This window comes from Haliaeetus leucocephalus, unplaced genomic scaffold (genome assembly GCF_000737465.1).
Source record: "Haliaeetus leucocephalus isolate CR32 unplaced genomic scaffold, Haliaeetus_leucocephalus-4.0 Scaffold2, whole genome shotgun sequence".
NCBI lineage: Eukaryota > Metazoa > Chordata > Aves > Accipitriformes > Accipitridae > Haliaeetus > Haliaeetus leucocephalus.
This window is the reverse complement of record NW_010972438.1, coordinates 17,398,694-17,420,088: the sequence shown is the minus strand read 5'-3', so window position 1 is coordinate 17,420,088 and position 21,395 is coordinate 17,398,694. Positions and strand designations below refer to the sequence as shown.

Here is a 21,395-nt window from a genome sequence, read left to right as displayed (position 1 = left end):
GGCACATTCATGGTCCCTCCAGGTCCTCCAGCTTTGGAGCCGAGAAAGCGTTATGGATCTGGGTCATAATATTCAATAACAGAAACTGTTAGAGCTCTGAGACATCCCCCCTAAAATGAGTTTATTTAGAAACACTGGGTGGGCTTTGAGCAAAGCAGATATCTGCCCCGGACCAAGGCAGGTGGAGAGGATGTCCTTGCTGCAGTGAAACCAGGCTCCTTCACCAAGAGTTTAGACCAGTTGAATAAGCATTTCCTAACGCTGCATAAACCAGTGTTTATCTGCAGAATGCAGCCGTTTTTCCCACAGAACGCAGCCGTTTTTCCCGCAGCATTTTCTTCCAGAAAACCCAGGTGAAGCTGGAGGGCCATGCTCCTTTCCCTTCATTCACTATATTCTCACTGCCATTTTCTGCTCCCCAGTGTGAAACCGCAGGCTCCAGGGCAGTACAGAGACCTGAAGCGTGGGGTCCAGGGGAAGCAAATGGTTGAAATCAGCTGGCCCAGAGGCCTTCCACAAGCATCATGCACCAAAGACAAGTTACTGCAAGCTTCTCTTCAGAGTCAGGCATCTGCTGCTCACCCATCCACACCACAGCAGCCACCTGGTAAACTGATTTCCACTCAAACCTGGAAGCTTTTGTTGCAGAAGACACAATCAAGGGCATTTAGATAAGAGACATTTAAGATAAGAAAATGTATGATCATCTCCCGATTATGCCTCCTATGCAGCCTAATCTGCCCCCACAATCCACACATTGGCCTCACCACAGAGACCACCAAAGCACAGTTCCCACTCCACACTGGATGCTCCACAGACCTGCAGGCACCATGCTCAAGGCAGGAACCAAAGGAGTGCTGCACGATGAAGGGCAGATACATGTGCACGCTGCTTGACCGACATCATCTGCCTTTGATTTACAGCTTATTGTCTCGGGGATGGTTTAGCGAACTAATTCTTCCCCACGGCTGGGGAGCGGACACGCCGACCTCCCAGGCTTCCCACCACCAGCTGTGCAGCCCCACACAGCGATAGGGCTCAAGGGGAACCGAGCTGCTGGTTTGCCTGTTAGCAGGTCAAGCTCGCAAGCTCAGGGAAAGTGTTGAGCATGTCCAATTTTTGTGGACTGCCCATTAAAAGCACACCTGAAATCCTTCTGCTCCACAGCAGCTAGCCTAAGCAGCAGCAGCCTTATCTCCTGGCTCCTTCTCCAGCCTACTGCACCGGCCTCTCCTCGTGCCCCGAGCCACCCCAAGAAATGGTGAAAGTGCGGGTGTCACTCCAAATGTATTAGAGAAGGAAGTAACAGTGCCTGAGCAATCCACTTTGTGCAATGCGGGCGTAACACGACCAACCAGGGCAGATCCCATCCAGCACATGCTTATCTCATCAGCAGAAGCTCCGTGGGTCAGGTTTGAAAGGCGATTTCCCACTGCACGTTATCAGCAACATACCACGCGGCAGCTCTTGTTGGGCAATGGGAGACGCTGTTTCTCTTCCACTGGACAAGCCAAGTCACCAAGCCACACGGCACTGACCGCAGAGGACCTTGCTGCCTGCTCCGCTCCCATCGTCCTGCTCGTGATGGCAGACTCCCACCAGGCTTGGCTGAACACAGCGATGGGAGAGCGGTAAGAGGCTGGGAAGGGAAATTTAAGTTTGCGATTTTTGTGCCTGAAGCCTGCCAACGAGGAAACAGGTCTCAAAGTAGTAGCAGCAGTTCCACACCTGATGCTCAAGGAAAGAGGTGGTTGTCAGGAACTACAAACCCTAGTAGCAAATTCTGAGCATCTTCAGGGTGAGTAAAGAAAGTGGACTTGAAGAAGAGACATATGCCTGGTCATTCAGCTCAACACAACAGGGAGAAAGGTCTTGTATCAAGGGAAGCAGTCTTCAAGGAAGAAAGAGGAGTGAGATGGATTCATCCCTTCTTAGAGGTCTCCAGTGAACCCACCAGGCACCATCAAACCCTTAGGAGACAAAGAAGGGTGTAAGTCACAAAATCAGAGTGTAGAAACCAGCTTGTGGAGAGTCAACAAGGGAGGAGGTTTGGTGTGGGAGACAAGAAAGCCTCTTGAGAAAGCGCTCAAGAGATGAGCCATCAGATTCACAGGAAATCAAACAGCACCCGCAGCTCTGTACCTGGGCTGTGAACCAGCCAAACACATTTCAACATGGCCACGAGCTATTTCCTCAGCCAAGCAAGGACACTGGTCAGGGATGCAAGCAATTGTGGAGACCTGTTTTTAGGATGCTGTTCTGCAGTCTCCAAAGAGACTGGCTCATCCTCAGCAGCTCCTGTTTTGACTGACATTTCTGCCTCCTGGTCTGTATTAGTGGAGAGGAGAACATCGCCAGAGCATGGACTTCTTGTAGCTTTCCAACACCTGCAGGTCTTTCAGCATTACCTCTGCTCACTTGGCTTTGACTTTCACACCACCCCATTAATAGAAGTATTATCCCCATCCATGGGAGGAAAAGGCCTAGGTCTTCAGGACTCGGCTCGCCAACTCCAGCTCAGGACAGGGACTCCAGAGCCAAACCACACTCTCCGTGCACCGCTGTGTCTCCATCCAGCGCCCAAACGCTGGGGGACCTTCCAGAAGGCAAAGCCACAAGTGTCCTACGAGATGGCCCGGCCAAAGGAAACAAAAACACAGGTGCTGATCTTGGCTCAGCCTTTTTCTGGCTCAGATATTGTAGCTGCAGAAGCCGAGCTCCACACAGGCTGCAAAAGTCAGTTGACACAGTGGCAAAACAGCCAGACGGTCCAGCCATTGCTGCACTTCCACTACCAGCAGCACCCTAGCTAGCCAGCTTAAACCAAACCTGCATCCCTGTGCCCAAGCTGGAGATCGCAGCGTGACCGCATGCAGACAAGTTAGAGTCCTAAGCAAGTGATTCCACCTTCCAGTGAGTCAAGATCTCTGTCCAGAGGAGTGGTTTGAGTAGGACCTCTCCTACCTTACAGGGATCCTGCAAAGATCTCAAGGATGCTTGCACAACACTGATTACCTGACATGCCATCTACATGATGGTTTTCATCAGACAGGAGCACTGAGAAACCTACCAGCAGGGATGTGGTGGGGCTCTGTGGAGGATTCCCAGCTGGAGAAAAGGACCGCTCCCAGCACTATCTAAGACTTTTCGGGGTAGGTTGACTCACTGGCAAGACCCGCATACCAGCACACAAAAATCATAAAATCATTTAGGTTGGAAAAGACCTTTAAGATCATTGAGTCCAACCATCAACCCACCACCACCATGCTCACTAAACTGTGTCCTGAAAAAAAAAAGTGGTGTGTGTTTTTCCCTCCAGGCCTGTTTTGTCAGGTCCAGCCCACAGGACTGGCTCTGAAAACCTTTTGCAAAGGGGCTTTGCAAAAGTCTCTCCATTCCCAGCCCATGAACAGCCCCTTCCTCCCCAGGGGAACTCTAGTAGATGAAGCCCACCTCGAAAGAAGTCCTGATCTATTAGCACAGGAAAGTACAGGAAGAGAGATTTACCTTTCATGTCTGCAGATGAGACAAGGATGGCCTTGGTGCTAGTGAGAGGATCTGGAAAGACAGGGTTCCCATGTGTCTTTGGAACGGGTCCCCTTCCTCTACACACTGACCGCCCTGAACCCATCACCAAGGGTTCAGCCTCCAGGCGAGGACCTCAGCCGTGGGGCCCGCAGAAGCCCACAACTGCCAGGGTGTGAAACAGCGCACGAAGTTCTCGTAAGACATTTCAGCCAGGCCACACTTCTTAAGAGGCCACAGGTAAGTAGGAGCAAACAAAACCCAGAGTTTGCCCATCAGACCCTGCTGAGCTGCAAGCTGTTTGGTGGGCTGTGACCACATTTCTTCTCTTAAGGTTTCACATCTGTTGGTTTCCTTAGCATTTCTGATATCATTTTTCTGGCTTTAGCTGGTTGTCACACTAGAGGGTGATGAGAGATTTCCAAGCGTATGCCATCACTCTGAGAAATGGTGGCCTGTCGATGGACTTCATCCCTGCACAGCATGAGAACAAGGACCACAAAATTAAACATGACCCCACACAAAGCCTCCTGGAAACACCATCTCCCACACTTTGCACAGGTCCACCACCAGCCCATCTGTTGCTTAGATGCGATGGGACCTATTTGAACACTACCAGCTGCAAGGCCACAAAGCAGCTTTATGTCCAGCCAGGATGCAAACTCAAGGAAAGAAAAGGCTCAGGAAAAAGGAAAATCAGTGTCGTGGCTCAGAGGAAAGGAGGCATTAAAGTCTCTCCAGCGCAACAGTCCTATAAATGGTTGCAAAGATGCTGTGTTGAGTCAAAAGCGATTTCACTGCCGTCTTTCTGCACACATGTGTTTTGCATTTGGACAACTCATCAGAGCCGATAACCTCGGAAGGGGCCTCCCGAGCCATCTGGCCCCAACCCCAGCTCTGCACAATTTCCATAGAGGTACCTGATCTCCCCTCCGCTGAGGGAAAGCTCCCAGGTGGCCAGCTGGGACTTCACTGCTCACTCTGTGCAACTGGGAAGGGAAGGCAAAGGGTTAAATCCCTTGAAAAAAACCCTTTTGTTTAGATGCAGGAGATAGTTTTAACTAACCTCGGGGATTTCAGCTGAGTTAGTAGTTAAACTGGTGCAGATAGATGTGGACGGATTATAGCAGTCTTGCTTAGATTGCCAAGGAATCAACTTCAGATGAATTGGTGTAAAGGTTTTTAAGAACAATTTCCGTGCAGCCTGAGAGTGAGCAAGAGCAAGAAGAGGGGAAAAAAACCTTCACCGAATAGTTAAACCACATAAAATTTCTCACTGGATAAAAACAAGGTGTGTTTAGTGGGAAAAAGGGAAAAAGGTGGGAAAAAGGCAAAGGGATCCTAAGAAGAGGAGTGGCCAATGCAGGCTACAGCTCTCCACCATCCAAAAGCCACAGTTCACTGAAAGCCTTGGGATGGTTCATGCCTCGGGGAAAGCAGCGATACCTGGGGAGGAGGTGGAGCCCCAATCCAGCATCTCACCCTCCGGCTGGAAAGGAAACTCTCACCCCCGCCTGTACAGGCAGGAGGGTTTCAGGAGGATGGAGGCAGGTTATGGGTTGCCACAGCAGAAAGGTAAATATGCCATATGCCAGGAATAAAGCTGGTTCACTGCCAAATCCTGCACTCTGGCTGCAGAGGCTGGGGGAAGCCGCTTGCAGTGAGCAGTATTTGGGCCAGGGTGGTGGAAAGTTTGATGCAGCCTCCAGCACACTGTAACGCAGCCACCGCTTCACCTTGGGGACAACGAACCTGCTGCTCCCCAAGGACTAGCCCTTGTGACAGGGTCACCCGCTGCCTTCATCCCTGCCTTGCTGGGCAAATCTATTAGTCTCCTGTCTCAAGGCGGATGGTGACCTCTCTGGGGTACCTGTCAACTTCCATTTCAGATTAGTACAGCCCCTAGCACAAAGATGAGGATGAGCTTCATAGCTAGTATAATCCATTACTGCAGCTGGCTCACAGCAGGGACAAACAGGCTCTCCTACCCATGCTCTGGTTTCTTGTCTCCTTCCATCCCAGACTGCCAAGGCAACGTGACACATTGCTGTGCTGCCCAATGCACGAACCCCCCAGGGAAGGAAAAGCCTCCCATCTCTCCGGCCTGAAGCTTTCTGTTAGCAGCCACCTAGGAAACCTTGATGATGGAAATCTACTGGTCGACAAGCCCCTTGCACAGGCTGTCTCACTCTTTCCTGCCTGTTCAGGGGTCCTCCAGCAGCAATGGAGCTCTCGGCTCATACCTGAGGTCTGTCCCCTCCTTGCTGGCAGAGGTGCTGCCTGGCAAGAGGAAAGAGAGATCAACAGTGTCCTTGGACAAAGGAAAAGGAGAGCACTGAGTCTGACAGCTGTCCCCATGGGTAAATCACAGCTTAGCTTGAGGAGGCGACATTAAATAAATACTGGGCTAAGAACCACATTCATGTTTTTAAAGAGGGTCCTGCCAAGGCCACAGTGTGCACTTACCCCTGGGCTTTGTGGTCACACTGCACCAGTGGCCTTGCCACTCACTCCACTGAAAACAGACGGACACGCTGGCTCTGTGGGTGATAGCACAGTCACAGTCCCTTTGTCACTCGCTGAGCCATCAAGGTCTCCAAACACCTTATATGCCACGGGGTCCATTTCACATCTGCCTTCAAGACAGGGAGAAGCTTTTGCAGTGTCTGCTGGGGATCTACCAACTGGCATTTTGGCACCTCTCCACCTCCAGCAACCGGCTCCCAGCATAACCTGAGCAGCAGCAGCAACATTGGGGTGCAACGCCTCTCCCAAACCTGGGACTCCAAGATGGGGCCAGAGCAGCTTGTTGCAGGATGACAAGCAGCTGACCCCACAGCTCTCCAAGCAAGGCTGTGAAATGCTGGGGTGGACTAAGGAAAGATGGCTTTAGCTGACCTTCATTTAGCTTTCTGCTGCTCTTTTCCCATCGTTGTAAATTAGCAAGGTATTTGCACCGAAAAGGCAGGAAAGCCAATCCACTTGGGGCCAGGGCAGCACACACTTGCAGAAGGGGGCAAAGAGGCTTTTCATTTAAAAAAGGGGGAGAAAAAAGCTACTTTCCTGACTACCGGGGCCAGGCTGGAAAGTCCAGATAACACAGATGCAGATAAAGTGTACCGCTGGCTTTCCCCAGCCCTGGCAAGATGACCATGTGCGGTTTCAAAGCTGCCTCCCAACTTCAATAGGTGGGAGAGGGAAGGAAAACAGCCCCCAATCACCATGCCAATTTTCATTGCTATTAAATATAATCATCTCTGCTCTCTTTCATCTTTGCTTCTCCTCTGAGAGCTGGCAACAAAGGCAGCACACAGTAAGGAGAGCAGGGTAATTGCAGCGAAGAATGTAACCTCCGAAACGCGCTGCCGAGCCGCAGGGCAGGGAGCGCAGGGAAACCCGCTGGCCGCAGGGAGACGAACAGGGCCATTGCTATCGGAGGGGTGGGAAGAGGGAAGGGGAGCAGAGACAGAGACTTGTTCAACTTTGTTTCTGGAAACAAAGGTTTCCGGTGCAGGGAGTGATTCGGCACCAAATCCCAAGCTCTAGGTCTCACTTAAGCAGCTTTCGCTATGTTAAAACGTCGCTTTGTAAGCTGGCGGCGAGGTTGGTTCTCAGCACAGGCAAAGCAGGCAGTTGCTTGAGGTAGCAAATTGCCAGAGGTGGCAAAATCACCCCAGGCGTGCTGCAAGCTGCGGCCACACCAGAGCTGGTTGCTGTGGCCGTGCCCTCACCCACAGCCTGGGAACAGCAAACCCATCGCCGAGTGACACAACATTGAGCTTCCCTGCTAGTTCCTGCCTTTTGCAGCACCGGGGAGCTGATGGAGGTAACTCCAAGCAGGAATCGCTGCTGGGGAGCCCAGGTGCCAGAGGAGCTGTTGGCACAGATCCCGCGCTCCCTCCGGAGATGCTGTCACAGAGGAATCCCACAGAGGGGAGCAGCGAGGGGCCAGGGTTTCACCCGGGTGCTTGGTCCTGACCCCACAAGCAGGTATGGCAGCACAGGAGAGCTCCCTCTCCTCCGGGAGCTGGATCTAAGTGTGCGGAGCAGCCCCCGTGCCCTACCCTGTGGAGCTATGCTCCCCATCCCACCCTTGTTCCCTCCCCACACATCAAGATAGTGGTTTATCACCTGGTGTTCAGGTTACCTGATTTATTACCTGGTAGCAGCAAGGGGCAGTTTATCCTCAAGCTCCCCCTGGTCCTGCTGCCTGTTTTTTCCACAGCTCTTCTGCCTTCCCGAGGCCCCCCCTGCAGCCCCCCAGCCCTCACTCCACCTCTTGGGCATCCTCCAAGGACTTATTCTGCAGGCATCTGTGTTCCAACCTGTTGGACCCAGACTAGCAGCTGCCCTTTGACTCGAAGGGAGCAGGCACTCACTTGCAACAGGAAAAACATAGAAGCAGCGAGGGGAGAATAAGCACTTTCTCTTCCTCAGCTCCACTATTTGCAGAAGGTGCCCCTGCCCACATCCCCAGCTGATATCAAAGGCAGGCGCTACATCAGCTGGCTCAGAAGCTGGTTCTTCTGGTGGCTTTGATTCCTCTAAAAAAGCCATGTCAGTGCCGGGGTAGTAAAGCCTGGAGCCAGCAGAGCATGAGTAATAGCAGGCTCTTTGTGCACACCAGCTTGTGACCGTACCTGAGCCAGGCTGAAGGCTGAGGTCCCTTCTCCAGCTCGCACAGGTGCAGACAGAGAAGGCAAAGCCAAGATGCTCCTGGGCCGCACCTTCGACATTTCTGGCATTTCTTGCAAAGCACGGCTAGGAGGTATATCCCTGCTGGCTGGGTCAGCTGAGACTGCTCACTGCTGTCTCCTTACACACAGAATTTGACTTTTCCTCTCTGCACGGGGAGGCTGGCAAGACCACAGCTCAGAAAGCAGCGGGCTGGTTTGTGGTATGGGACCCAAGAAGCAAAGGAACACGTGGCACCTTGCCAGGCAAAAACCTGGGCTGTTGCAGGTGTATTAGCAAACAACGGTCTAGGACACTCTTGGCATGGACAACGGATAGCTTTGTACTGTCTTGTGCAGGGTGCTGCACAGGAGCACCAGACCTGCCCTCTAAAATTGAGATGAAGCAGCCCCACGGACTCTGCAAAGTCTCCAGAGCAAATCAAGCCTGCTCAACGCCACCAACACAGCCCCCCAGTTAAAGGTATCTAAAGAATTTTCAGTGTCCTCCACAGCACGCAGCCTGGATCACGCCTCCCCTCTCCCACCTGGGCTGCCAAATTTAGAAGACCAATCCCATGGCCTACCCTTATTCCTGCCCCTGCTTCACTGCGTGACCTGCAGGTACTCAGGCAAGAATTTCTGCTTTTGCCCCCCATCACCTGGGCTGCTGTCAAGGCATTTTCATGGACAAACCACCCCTTTGCGCTCAGGTGAGCTCCTCTCCGGCAAAGACGCTTGGCTGATGGGAAAGGCCATGCTAGCAGGCAGATTTTCGCATTCTCCTCCAGCACACCTTGCTCCAGACACTTTGCGGCAAATGTTCCTTTTTAAGATTTATTGATTTCATAAATAATAAAGGAAAGAAACACACCACACAAACACACAGGTCAAATAATCTCTCCCTTAGGAAACAAACAGGAGCTACAAAAAAATAATCCAGCAGGCACACATTGATCTTTAAGCAAAAGATCAAGTGGCATTAAAGTTATTTGTTAATCAACTTAACACCACATAGGTATGGCCACAGGTCACCTTGAGGGGTCTTACTCCACAAACCTGTAAGCTTGAAGCCTGCCTTTCTTGTTCCTGAAGCTGTGGAAGCACTTGTATTTTGTCATGTTGTCATACTGAAGACCAAGCCCTTGAAGAAGGGAACAGCTCCATGGCAAGGCAGCTGTACTTCTCCCAAATCACTCCTCTCCATCACGTGTGCAGGATTTTAGTCTCTGCTGCTGGGGCATCATTTCAAGAGCTTTTGTTCCAGTACATCCCCCAATCCTACAGTTTTGTTTTAGCCAGCCGCTTTCCAGCTGTGCTACCGCTGCTGCAGAGCACGACAGGGGAGATGCTTGGTGAGCAGGAGTGTTTGAGAGCACCTTTCCTGGGTAGCATCAGCGCCGAGAAGAGTCAACTGGCTGTTTCCCACCTGCACTCTCAGACCTGAAGCCTGGGATAAGTCATTTCCCACCTGAACGTTGCCATTCTCACTCCAGCCCTTTGCCTCGCTCCACCTCCACATAAGAAAGCACCACCCCATTAACAGGGACTTCACCCGCAGTCCGACGCAGACAGTGCCAGAAATGAAGGAAGAGCAAGTAGAGGAGGAGCTTGTGCAAAGCTTCTCCACGTTAAGTGCCGTCTTTCCTCATGACCTCTAACAGAACCCTAAAACCATCTTGACCTAGCTGCATTGACCAAGTTTGAAGCTGCTTTGGGGAAGGGTTTCTTAAACTCTGCCACCAGCACAGGCAGACATGAGATAGGATGAAACACTGCAGAGGCAAAGCTGCAAAACCAAAGCCTGCCCTTCCCCTGCAGGAGTCTCTCCAAGTATCTGCGGTTAAGCCAGATGAAACTTTCAACCAAACTGGCTTGTGGGCCACCAGCTCTCAGCACCTTCTGTTCCAACCACGTTTAGTACAGAAAATGGAGCACTCAGCAGCTTCTGCGTAGCACTACTACCTCTGTCTTGGTTGTACTGACCAATGCTCACAGGGGACAAGCTCCAAAAGCCAAAATCCTCATCCCTAACTCCTGGAGAAAGCTCTTGTCTAGCAAAGTCAACACGCAACAAGAAGCTTCTCCAGCCACAGGCCTGCATCAGAAAACACTGACATAGAAAGCAACATCTACTGCCCCCAGGACAAAAGGAACAACGTCCCCTGAAGCAACCACAGCCTTTCGGAGAAGCTGAGCAACTGGAAGGTAGGAGGTAAGAGAGGAGGAGAAAAAAAAAAAAAAAAGACATTTCTAGGCATTCACAGGATGAAAACCATCTTGGTTAACTCTGGTTAGCAAAGGCACCTGCCGCACCATATGGACCAAGCATAGCAGCAGGCAGGCAGAACCTTTCTTGCTGTTATGGCATCTACACATGGCAGAGTGGATTCACAGAAGGTGAAAAGCAACAACCCTCCTCTCCTTACACGCCCCCCCCACCCCATATCATGTGCAAGGAAGTTCTCCTCCTAGGAGGATCTCATGGTGCCCGGCACACTTCCAAGCTGGGAGGGCCCATAAGACGGTCCCGTTTCAGCTGAGCAGTGAAGTTCTCTCTCCAGTTGGGAGATCTGCCCACCAAAGGTCGGTTCTGGCCTTTAGCACAGCAGGGCTGTGCAAACATGAGGATAGAAACATTGCCAAAAGCAGCCACCCTAGAGGGAAGTGAGGCCATGCAGGAGCTCCACCCAGGCAGCTACTTAGCTTAACCCCTTCAGTCACCGGCTGAAAGAACAGCTACCACCAACAGCACGTGCTCCATGCAGCCACAAGCTCTTGGACTAAGCAGGATCGGCCTTTGTAGCACTCCTCACTAGACATTTGCAGAAAAATCATCGTGCCGCACAGAGCATCACCATATCCTCAGCTTGACCGGTGTCCAGAAGGCAGCAGTGAATTATTAGCTGCATGGAAGATGCCTGCAGGGAGCAGAAACAGCAAAGGAGAATGGAGGTGACAGGTTTTTGGCACTGGGTCACGGCACTGATTCAGACTGTTTTGTGACAGCAAAATAGTGCGTTTCCAGCTGTATTGCGTTATCAGGGAGGAAGGACTGGAGGGCTGGAGTGAGTATAAAGAAATCTAAGGGTGGTCACTGGGGAAAGACTTCCTTGCAGATGGCAAATTCATGACCTCACGCAGTGGTCCCCTGGCCTGTCTCAGCTGCAGCTAAGCAGACAATGAGTTACCCTCTGCCAGAACATCCCCAGTTGTTCACAATGCTCTTCCCCCACCAGAAACCACCCCACAGCCCCCTCTCCCAACACACTGATGTAAGCACGTACCCCCAGTCTTTGCTCAGAAGCGATACCAGTTAACTTCAAACTCTACCTGAAGCCCTAGGTGACAGCCATCACTCGTGCCGAATAGCAGAAAGGCGCTCAGCACACATCCCCCAGCAGCACCGGCTGCTGTGCTACAAGGAGAAAATAAAGGATGCTAGAGACCTGTGCTCTGGAAGTGAGCCCACCTCTCTCTTCCCTGACACACTACATTCAAATCTCTAACGAGCTCTCCATCCACAGAACCTGTACCTCGACAGAGGAAGTAATTTATATGCATCTCCCCTGACAAGGAGAACAGAGGATTGAAGAGTGATGTTTGCCTGCGATGGCAGTTCTGTTGCAGAGCTAGAAATAGATCCCAGCTTTCCCAGAGACACACATAAGACTTCCTACAGCACGCTAAATCCAGGTTAAATATGCAGATGAGCATCAATATGAGAATCTTCTTTCCCTTTGCATTTTCTTCCCAAAACTACAGCCCATCAGGTCATGCCATTTGAGAAGCACTTGGAGATCAACCACTTCTAAAAGCAAGAGAAGAAATGCAGCCCTGCTCTCACGTCACAAGTGACAAACCTTTGCAAAACAATTCACTTCCCTCCCCTCCTACTCACTCGTGTTTCAAAAAACATTTCGTTCAAAAGCAGCTCTTTAAAGATGTTATATAACAAGTGATTTGTACCATGAGGCTGGCTAGTTTTAGCCCAGCTACTTAGATCATAGTTGGATTTTATTTTCTAGTTAGCTGGCGGACTCATGTCCAGTGACAACCCTGCGGGCAGAGGATGCTCCTGGCCATCTTGCTCCCCAGTCAGAAAAGTCAATACCACAACACTCTGGCGTTTTTGCCTATTCAGTTATGAGCTCTGCTGTGGTATCTGTCCAGTTCCAGCTCCCAGACAGGAAGGAAAGCGGGCAGCACTTGAAGATTCTTACTTTTTCACAGATCACGGTTATGTTTAACATGCTCCATACTCATAGCAGCCAAAAAGCCATTTGCAGCAGCGCCAGGCTCCCCAGGGGCCAATCTTGGCACAAAGAACTGTTGCTAAAAGTTTAGTGAGGTCATATGTCTGGCAAATGTAATGGCAACAAATTAAACTACTTTTTTAAGAACTTGGCTTCAAGCAAGCCTTGGAGATCCAAAACAAAATCCTTAACTCTTCGTAGCCTCCCCGTGCACAGAGTTCACCGCAAGCCATTTTCAAGGTAGGGTATATCCTCACATGGCGTAGAAGCAACGTCAGCCCAAATACAGACAACGTGCTCCTCCTCGCTCAGCTGTTCCACTGCTCCTCGAGTTAACAGCATCACAATTCAGCTGCTGCAGATGTCCCTGGGTCAAAAAAAAGATCATGAGTGTAAAAATAAAAGTAGATTTAACTCGCTCTGGAGGCTCCTCTCTCCTCTCAGCACTCAAAACCCGTGGTGCTTAGTGGATAGAGTTAAGCATGGAGTCTAGGGATGAGATAGGCAATAGGATTTGGACTCCTCAGATGTGTTTTTGAGGTTATCGCTCAATGTTCAAGTACAAGGATTATAATTTAAATCTTGTATTTTCCACACCTTGCCTGCCTCTCAAGCAATAGCCACCCTTTAGAAGCGCTGGTACATTTTAAGTCCTGATAATCCTACTCCATGTAAGAGGTTGTAAGGAGGGGAAATGAAGAGAGCACAAGTTGCTGGGTTTTGAGACAAGGAAATGCTTGAGATGGATAGTACTGTAAGAAGACATTCCCTTCAGATTACCTTTCGTGCCACCTAAATCATACAGATGTTGTTAGATTCCCTCTCCTCCTAACTCCCCACACCCACTCACCCTGGGTTACAACACCCTGGTGTTGTATTGATCAAATGAGTGCTTTTAAGAAGTTGAGTGCAGAAAAGCAACTTTCCCTACATCCCTGTAGCTTGCCCTTCAGCACCTGAGCATCTCATCTGTTTCAGAAGCACAATTACATCTTTCAAATGGATTCACTCAGAACATCTAAAAAGAAAAAGTGTCTATATCGAATGTGCCCTAGTCATTTGTATTGCCATTCTCCCTAAAATACTATATACAAATCGCTTCTGTGGTTTCTAAGACATTAAGAAACTACACATTAAAAGAAAGCAAAAGCTATTTTTAAAGCAAAGCTTAAAAACTGATGAAGGTTAGAACAGCTTAAATTCTCTTCTCCCCTCCACACCCCCACCCCAAAGGCCAGTCCACAACATTGAGGATCAAGTTGATAAATTAGGCTCTTGCAACTTATTTTTGTCATCACTTCAGCAGCAGCAAATCAGGGCAAGAACAGCCTTCTCCTAGCAGCAAATTGGCCTCATGTACCTTTGAGTCCCCTCCTCCCCACCTACCCGCATCACAACATAAGCTCATTTCAATGAAAATTATGTCAGTCTCTCAGCAGAAAGCCACTGAAAGCTTATAGCAAGAGCATGGAAGAATATCACTGAATTGATTCCATTAGTGTAATCTAAGAGAAAATAATGATTTATCAGACTCAGAGCTTGGAAACAGAAAACAAACAGTCTGTGGCAGAGCAGAGAGAAACTCAGATTTATAATCAACCCAATACGCATGGAAATGAGAAAGCTCTCAGCCTCCCACAAATGGAAGAGTGAAATATTGTGATAATGCCAGCAAGGGGTTCTTAGAGATGTAGAAAATACCCAGAGAGAAGGAGACCAGAAGCTTGCTGGTGATGGCAGGGGAATGCAAACAGCTTCACCCAGATGGGATGAGGAGTATTAACGCTATCGATCCACTGTACCAGCAGACACAGCGTGCAACAGAAACAGGTGCAAAAAGAAAAAAAAAAAACACAAACCCCAAACCAAAAACACATGGGCTGGCCTTAAGATCTGCTAAGCCCCATGTGAAATAAGGATGCCAGCCAGTCCTCAGGCAAGTATCCAGAATGCCCACAGCACATCTGGAGACAGGGGCCTTGGAAGCTGTGCGAGGCTGGTAGGTGGTGGCAGCAGGAGGGACCACCAAGGGTAGGGATCGAGGCAGCCGTCCTGTTTGAAGAGGTCAGACAGACAGTGGTGAGAAGGGGTTTCATTAACCCTGAGGTGCTCAAGTTCCCACAGCTCATTTCTCCAGGAATGTGGGTAACAGTTTATTGCAAGGAAGGAGACCTCCAGTGTGTGTTAGCAGAAGAGGTGTTGGAGAACAGGATCTCCCAGAAGTCCAAATTCTTGTGCAGCTACATACTGAACACCTGCGAAAGCCCTGAAAAAAGTCAGGAGGAGCGATGAAGGGAGCAGGGTGAGACCATAGGTGCGAGTGATGAGCTGTTCAACTGTGAAAACATCTGCAAATGACCAAAAATTAAAGGCAGTCCGGTGCAAGAAGAGGGAAGTTCCACAATGGACCAAACATTCTGCTATTTGGTTGCCTTTCCTCTCCCTCTACCCTGCCTTTAATTTAAGAAGCAGACAAAGACAAAGCAAAATCCGCTTAGAATCCACCCTGCGCCTTACCCGCCAGGGCCTCTCTTCCAGCATCAAGCAATTTTTTTTTTTCACACATTGCACAAGGGAGCAGGTTAAATCCCACCATTGGATTTAATCACCGCTGCACAAATACCATCCAGGGGCTGAACTGCTCTTTGTCAGATTTGCCAGGCACCACCTGGTACTCAGGTGAGACAGACCCTTCCCCAGGTGCCAGTTGCGCTGGGACCTCACCTGCTCACTATGGTCTGAGAACAGAGGTGAACTCCCACTGCCCAAACTATCCTGGGAGCTCTTTACTTGTCACCTGTAGCCAGCACACACCTCAGCAACAAGCCTAATACAGCCTATGCCAAACATAGGGAAGCTCCAAGACATTTAAACATTTTAAAATTAACTCAGTAGCACCAAAGGCAGGAGAAATGCAACATTCCTAGTTAATACTCAGACCACATGCTGGCTACTATATCTCTGGAAAACACAGGAGATCACAATCATTATCCACACTTATGAATAAAATATTCCTTTTATTTTAGTAAAGTAACAAAGCTTATTTACAGATACAATAACTGTACATTCCAATTGAAAAACAGATTGCGCTCAAAATCATTAAAGCAAGTCACACGCAGTCTGTTAGGAACACAAACAACCTCAAACCTCCCAACGCCTTCAGCTCCCGTCTTCTCTCAGGAAATCAGCTCATTTTGTTCTGAATGATTTTCTGCTGATTCTCAAGACATTCCTTCAGCTTGTCTTCAGTGAGCGTCAGCCTCTGCTCCAGGATGGAAACAGTCTGCAAAACAAAACTAAAGCTGCTGTTGAGCTGCTCACAAAGACAAGCCACGTACTGTACTCTCAGTGGGTAATAAAATGCTGAATTCACAGGAGTATTTTGAGGTATTTCAGGGCTGTAACTCCAGTATCAGCATTTTAGCAGGGCAGAGCCCCATACAACTGGAGAGGCTGGCGGGCACAAAGCTCTCCTGCAGACAACACCAAGCACCCGTTCCAGCACTCAGTGCTTTCAAACTGGGCTCTGCATTTCCTTTCACAGACAGGTTCTGTCCTTCCACGTTCATGAGCCACCAGGCACTCTTCTGCTAATGAGAGACAGAGGTTTTGAACAGTTTTGCCCAGTTTTAGCTTTGATTTTGCCTCTCTGCTTCTGACTCTTTCCTCCTTACCCTGAAAGCTGTCCGTTTGCTGCAATTAAAACACACAGAACTTGCTGGACAAGCACAATGACAAGCAAGAAAACCCTCCCAACATAAGGCACTGCAACAGGTGATGGAGGGGAATTGAAACCCAAAGTGGTGATATCTACCTCAACATAATGCCTAAATATTTTTGTGTAATCCAGTTACCCCACAAAGAACTGTTGTATCTTTCTCCTCAAGCTGAAGTCATCATGTACAGAATGCACAGGAAGAATGTTTTAACCACGTGGTAATAAAAGCTTCTGCTGAAAACCTTTTATTGATCACTCCGAGGTAATCAAGGGACCTAGCTATGCAGAACCACTTTCAGCTTCCAAAGACACCGGAATGGCTGATAATAGGCAGTGATGATTTAATGCTTTAATATCCATAAACTTATCAGCAATAATCAATATCTTCACATTTTGAGCATTTTTAATGCATAAATAACATACTCTGTTAAAAACAAAGGATGTTCAGAACCTTGGACTTCAATAAAGTAATTCAAATAAGCTTGGACAACCACTGTTTGTATAGAAGTTATACATAGAAAGCCTTTTAATAGCACATTTCGTAAGCACATCTAAGTGCTTGACAAAAGAAAGCAGGTCTCATTATCCCCATTTTACAGCTGGGGAAACGAAAGCACAAAGAGAGGAAATAGCTTGGCTAAGGCCACTTGAGACTAGGAAAAAGTCTCCTGTAAAATGATTTGGGGAATGAGACAAATGGGGGGGGGGGAGAAAACAGATGTAGTAAAAAACAACACCAAACGCTATGGCAAAGCCATCTTGCAAGATCACGTATCAACAAAGTCAGAGGGGGCTGTGCATCATAGCATTTACTGTAACACGTCCTTTTTTTCTTCCCCAAACATAGTTCAAAGCTTACTTCTACTGCACATGTACCGCTGACCTGTGACAAGGCAGAAGAGCTAACCCCTGCTGCCTAATGTAGCATTGCTGCAACTGTAGAAAGCTTCACCTGAAAGAAAAAACCCTGAATTACTTAAATATTCCCATGGGCTACAGCACTAGCTTCATTTAAGTTTTTTCCTCCTCTATTGCCACCCCTTTGAGGCACAAGAACTGCAGTACACAGAGAACAAGAAGAAAAGTTGTAGAGCCAGCAGGTAACATCCCAGGTGCCCCAGAGCCAGCAGGAGCCCTCCCGTCTATTCAAAGGAGAGAGGATTTAGTCCTTTTTCTTATGAAGCCACACTATTGCCTAGTGGCTGTCTTACAGATGTCAGGAGTAAAGCTACTCAGGGCAGAACACAGCAGGCTGAATGTCTACTAGGGGTTTACAGCAAAGATCTTATCCTGCAAGCAACCAGAGAGAGAATGAAGAGCAGTAGGGATCCTTGCTTTTCCATTTAAAAAAAGAAGAACTAGTAACTCAAGACTCGGTTAAAAAGGTGAGAGCGAAACATTGCATCAAATTCCCTTTAGAAAGATAATCAACTGAATTAATGTCCTGGTCACACTGCCCTGCTAGAAGCAAAACCCCAGATTACTTGCAGTTTCTATATTCCATGATTAACTGCCACTGCGATCCTGCTGATACGAGTTAAGTGTTGTTACATGCAGCACTGTGAGACTAAGCACAAGTAAAGCAGATTTCAGAAGTGTTGAATTTGTGAAAAAGCTGTAAGGAAAATGTTTATTAGAATGGAAACTGCATGTAAGTATACACAGAAAACCTGTAGTGAGTATTTTTTGGAAACTAAAAGTGGAAAAGTAGCAGTCAGAAATTAAATCCAGGAAGTCCAAAGTAGGAATTGATGACTACAGCCATCTAGACTTGAATATATGATGCCCAAAATACACAGGGCATCTGACATCCTTGGAAGGTAAGGGAAAGCGCAAATACTGCCCAGCTGCTATTAGTGCTATATTGTAACTTACACATGAAAGAAAAGCCCCTTTATCAGCAGCTGACAGAGTTTTACAGTATTTCCATGTTGCTATTCATAAAGCAAGTCCTTGTTGGTAGGCAAATTAAACTGCACCCATTCAACTCCTGTGTGTTTTTGCTATTACTTTTCAGAAGATAACGAACGAACAATTAAGCCAAGGAGGAAAATACTGTTAGCCAGATTCAGTGAGGATTCACTGGAGCTGGGTTCGCACTCAAGCCGTTCTCTGTGGCAGGATCTGGGCTTCCTGTTGTGTCAGGAGCACAGTACATGTCTCCATTACGCACCAGGGAGTAAAGTGCTGGGTAATTTATTAAAATCCTGGCTCAAATTGGCAGAAGGATAACAGCTTAGTCTTAAATGAGAAGGAAGATCAACCTTTCTTTTTTTTTTAAGGAGTATTTCTGACATTACAGTAATATACTGAGCATTACTATGGACACCAGAACAGAATATGGAATTTTTCACACAAAAGAAAACTTACTTAAATCAATTCCACCAAGACTTCCTGCAACACTTGTCTTCATTCACCTTTGCAGACTTAGCCTAGAAAAAAACCCTGCTATTCTCTTTGGAAACATTAATGAAAAACTATGTAGAAAAAAAGTTATCTCCTATTTACTTTTTAAGTTCTGGAGAACATTCAGCTCCATCCTCCCCCAGGACACCTAAACTGAAGCACCCAATAGTCACACTTGCTTACTTGATAACAAGTCCCCTATGCTATTCCTCCATATTATTTTTACTCTCTCAACCCAAGTAATAGTGATTTGTGATGCTGTTCCAAGATGCCTTCATCAGTATCTTTTGCTTAGTCCCTGCTGGACATTTCCCTGTCTGATTAAGTAGCAGAGACAGTTTAAGAACAACTAGCCTCAGGGTTGAGGCTTTTGCAGTGGTCCTGGAGGGACAATCAGCCCTGCCTCTTTCAAGGACTACAGATAAGGGGAACCAGGTGCTAAATGAATGCCAACAGAAACCAGTTCTACAACTGCCAAAGGAAACCTGAAAAGCAGAGTCTAGAGCAAGCAGAGACCATCAGCAACCCTCTTGAGCAGTGGTGGGCCTCTCTGCCAGGAGATAGAGATCCACCTAAACAGATGGCTGCTCATTAACTAAAGCAGTACTTAACCTGGAGCTGGGGACAAAGCTGACAAGAGCACAGGAACAGTAGAATAACGTTAGGCTCACCCTGCTAAGGGATGACTGCTCTGCAAGCAAAAAGGTGCAGCTCCTGCTTGCACATGGGTTTTTCAGTACACCACTCGCATCAGCTTTGATTGAGTTAGCATACATAATAGCACAGGGGACATAGCACTGCTCTGGTTGATGACCAGTAATTGTGGGACCCCAAAAACATGTACTGATACTACAGTTACTCAAATGAGGTAACAGCCAGGCTCAACCTACAAGGTATACGATCCTGCACACCAGCTGCAAAGTAGATATGCTCTTGGCTATGTGCAGGCTAAGTATTACACTTGCACTTCTATTCCTGTCATCATTTCATAATGTAAAATCACTCTCTCCATTGATCTCAAAGGAGGCAGAAGTAGTTTCCTAGCTTTACTTAAATAAAAAGATTCTTAAGTTTGCTCCACCAGTTTTTCTAAGCATATGCTAAAAAAGATTTTGCAGGGCACTAACATATCAGCCCAAGAAAAAACACTACTACCTCTTCAGATTTTTCTTTCCCATCTGACACGTTAATTTATGAAGACAGCATTTTCTTTACAATTTATCAAAAAACACACCTGCAAAAGAACAAGCAACAAATGCAGAAGTTTCTAAGTTTCCATGCACTCAATTTCCCGACTCCACTGTGCTGGTACAAGGAGACTTAGGGATGCCTCTCAATAGGTACAATGAAGACAACAGATGGTCCGTGGATTTGAAGAACGAGACTTACCAAGTCTGACCCGGAGCTGCAGGCTTAAGAGCTCTCCCCTCTGTAAAGACTGAGGCCAACGCTGGTTTGTTTTCAAAGAGCTAGATGCCCAGCTGTAACTTCTTGTAGGCTACTTGATTTTCCAGAAAGAGAGTCACTGCAGAGTGGATTTTAGTCCCAAACACAACCAAGAAGTACAGCAAGTAAACTGCATCATGGGAATGCTCCCTTAGCATCCAAGGGTCTCTCCTGAGCAAGCTCTAAGGAGTGGGTTCAGAGGCACCTATATACCTCTAAGGCACAAATTTGTGACACTTGGATCTCAAGCTGCTGCACAGCATTGAGGAGACCTGCTGGCACTATACTGGAAAGTAAAATCAGTCTTGCAAGAAAGGAGTACAGTTGCCAACCTTCAAATGCACCACTTGAACTGAGTAATATTCAAAAGAGACCCCAGCTATTGTATGCATTTCACTAAAATGGCACCTCCAACACTTGCTAAATGCTGTCCTGAATGTATACGCAGTTCTGTGCAGAGACAGAAATTAGCAAGTTTCCAGGTAAATTAAGCTTGGGAGCCCTTTCTCTAAACTAATCCAATGAGTGAAATAAAGTACCACAGGAAGGGTTTGCACCAGGGTAGCCCTACCTACCTTTTACAGAACACATAGTTAACTCCTTCCACCAACAATAATTCAAAATACCAAACTTCAGCTGCAAGATTAAAAGGCTCATGGGAGAACTCGTGCAGCACAAGTCACTCTGAGGTTGAAGCATGAAGCTGCCTGGTGAGAAGCAGCCTTTCCTCCTATAGTACTAAGTTTTGCCCTGACTTGCTGTCAGCCTCCCTTCAATCTCAGCAACTGCATCTAGTGAAACTCAAAACAGACCCCTGCTATTACTAAACATGCTTGAAGAAAGCTAGACTGCCCTCATCATGTACAAGTTTTATCTTAACACAGTTTTGAGATGGAACTTGAAATGGCTACAGACATTCAGTATGCTCTGAAGCACTTCCAGCAAAAAGCTGGCAGTTGAGACTAACTGAGGAAGTAAGCCTCATACCTGAGAGTATAACAAGGTATGAAGCCTTCACAGGTATTAACACTTTATGTAGCAAACAAACGCATGCCGGGACTAGACTTACTCTACTGGCCAAAGCCTTAATCTCAGAGATCAAATACACAATTAAGGTGGGTTTTGTTTGTTGTTTTTCTTTTAAAATGTGAAATGATTTCTAAAGAAATGATAGCTCCTTATCTGCTCAGACCAAAACAAGATCTGCTACCCCAGAGACATTTAAAATAAGTTCTGTAGCTCCACACCATCTCAATTGCTTTGAATGCAGATTCTAAGGCAAATTCTCACAAAGCCTATTTGCATAGAATATTTCACACCAGGCTGATTCACAGATAGTGTATTGATTACTTCAGAATGAAGAATAAGGCT

General features: G+C 47.7%; 1 protein-coding gene across 1 annotated transcript in view; it reads right to left on the bottom strand.

Annotated features, from left to right (window-relative positions):
• Positions 1–15,600: 15,600 nt before the first annotated feature.
• The window catches only part of POC1A (POC1 centriolar protein A), a 59,079-nt gene continuing 53,284 nt past the window's right edge, over positions 15,601–21,395 (bottom strand). Inside the window, exon 11 of the mRNA XM_010573082.1 lies at positions 15,601–15,737. Within this exon, the coding sequence (XP_010571384.1) occupies positions 15,639–15,737 (99 nt within the window). The 3' untranslated portion in view covers positions 15,601–15,638. The remainder of the gene's footprint in view (positions 15,738–21,395) is intronic.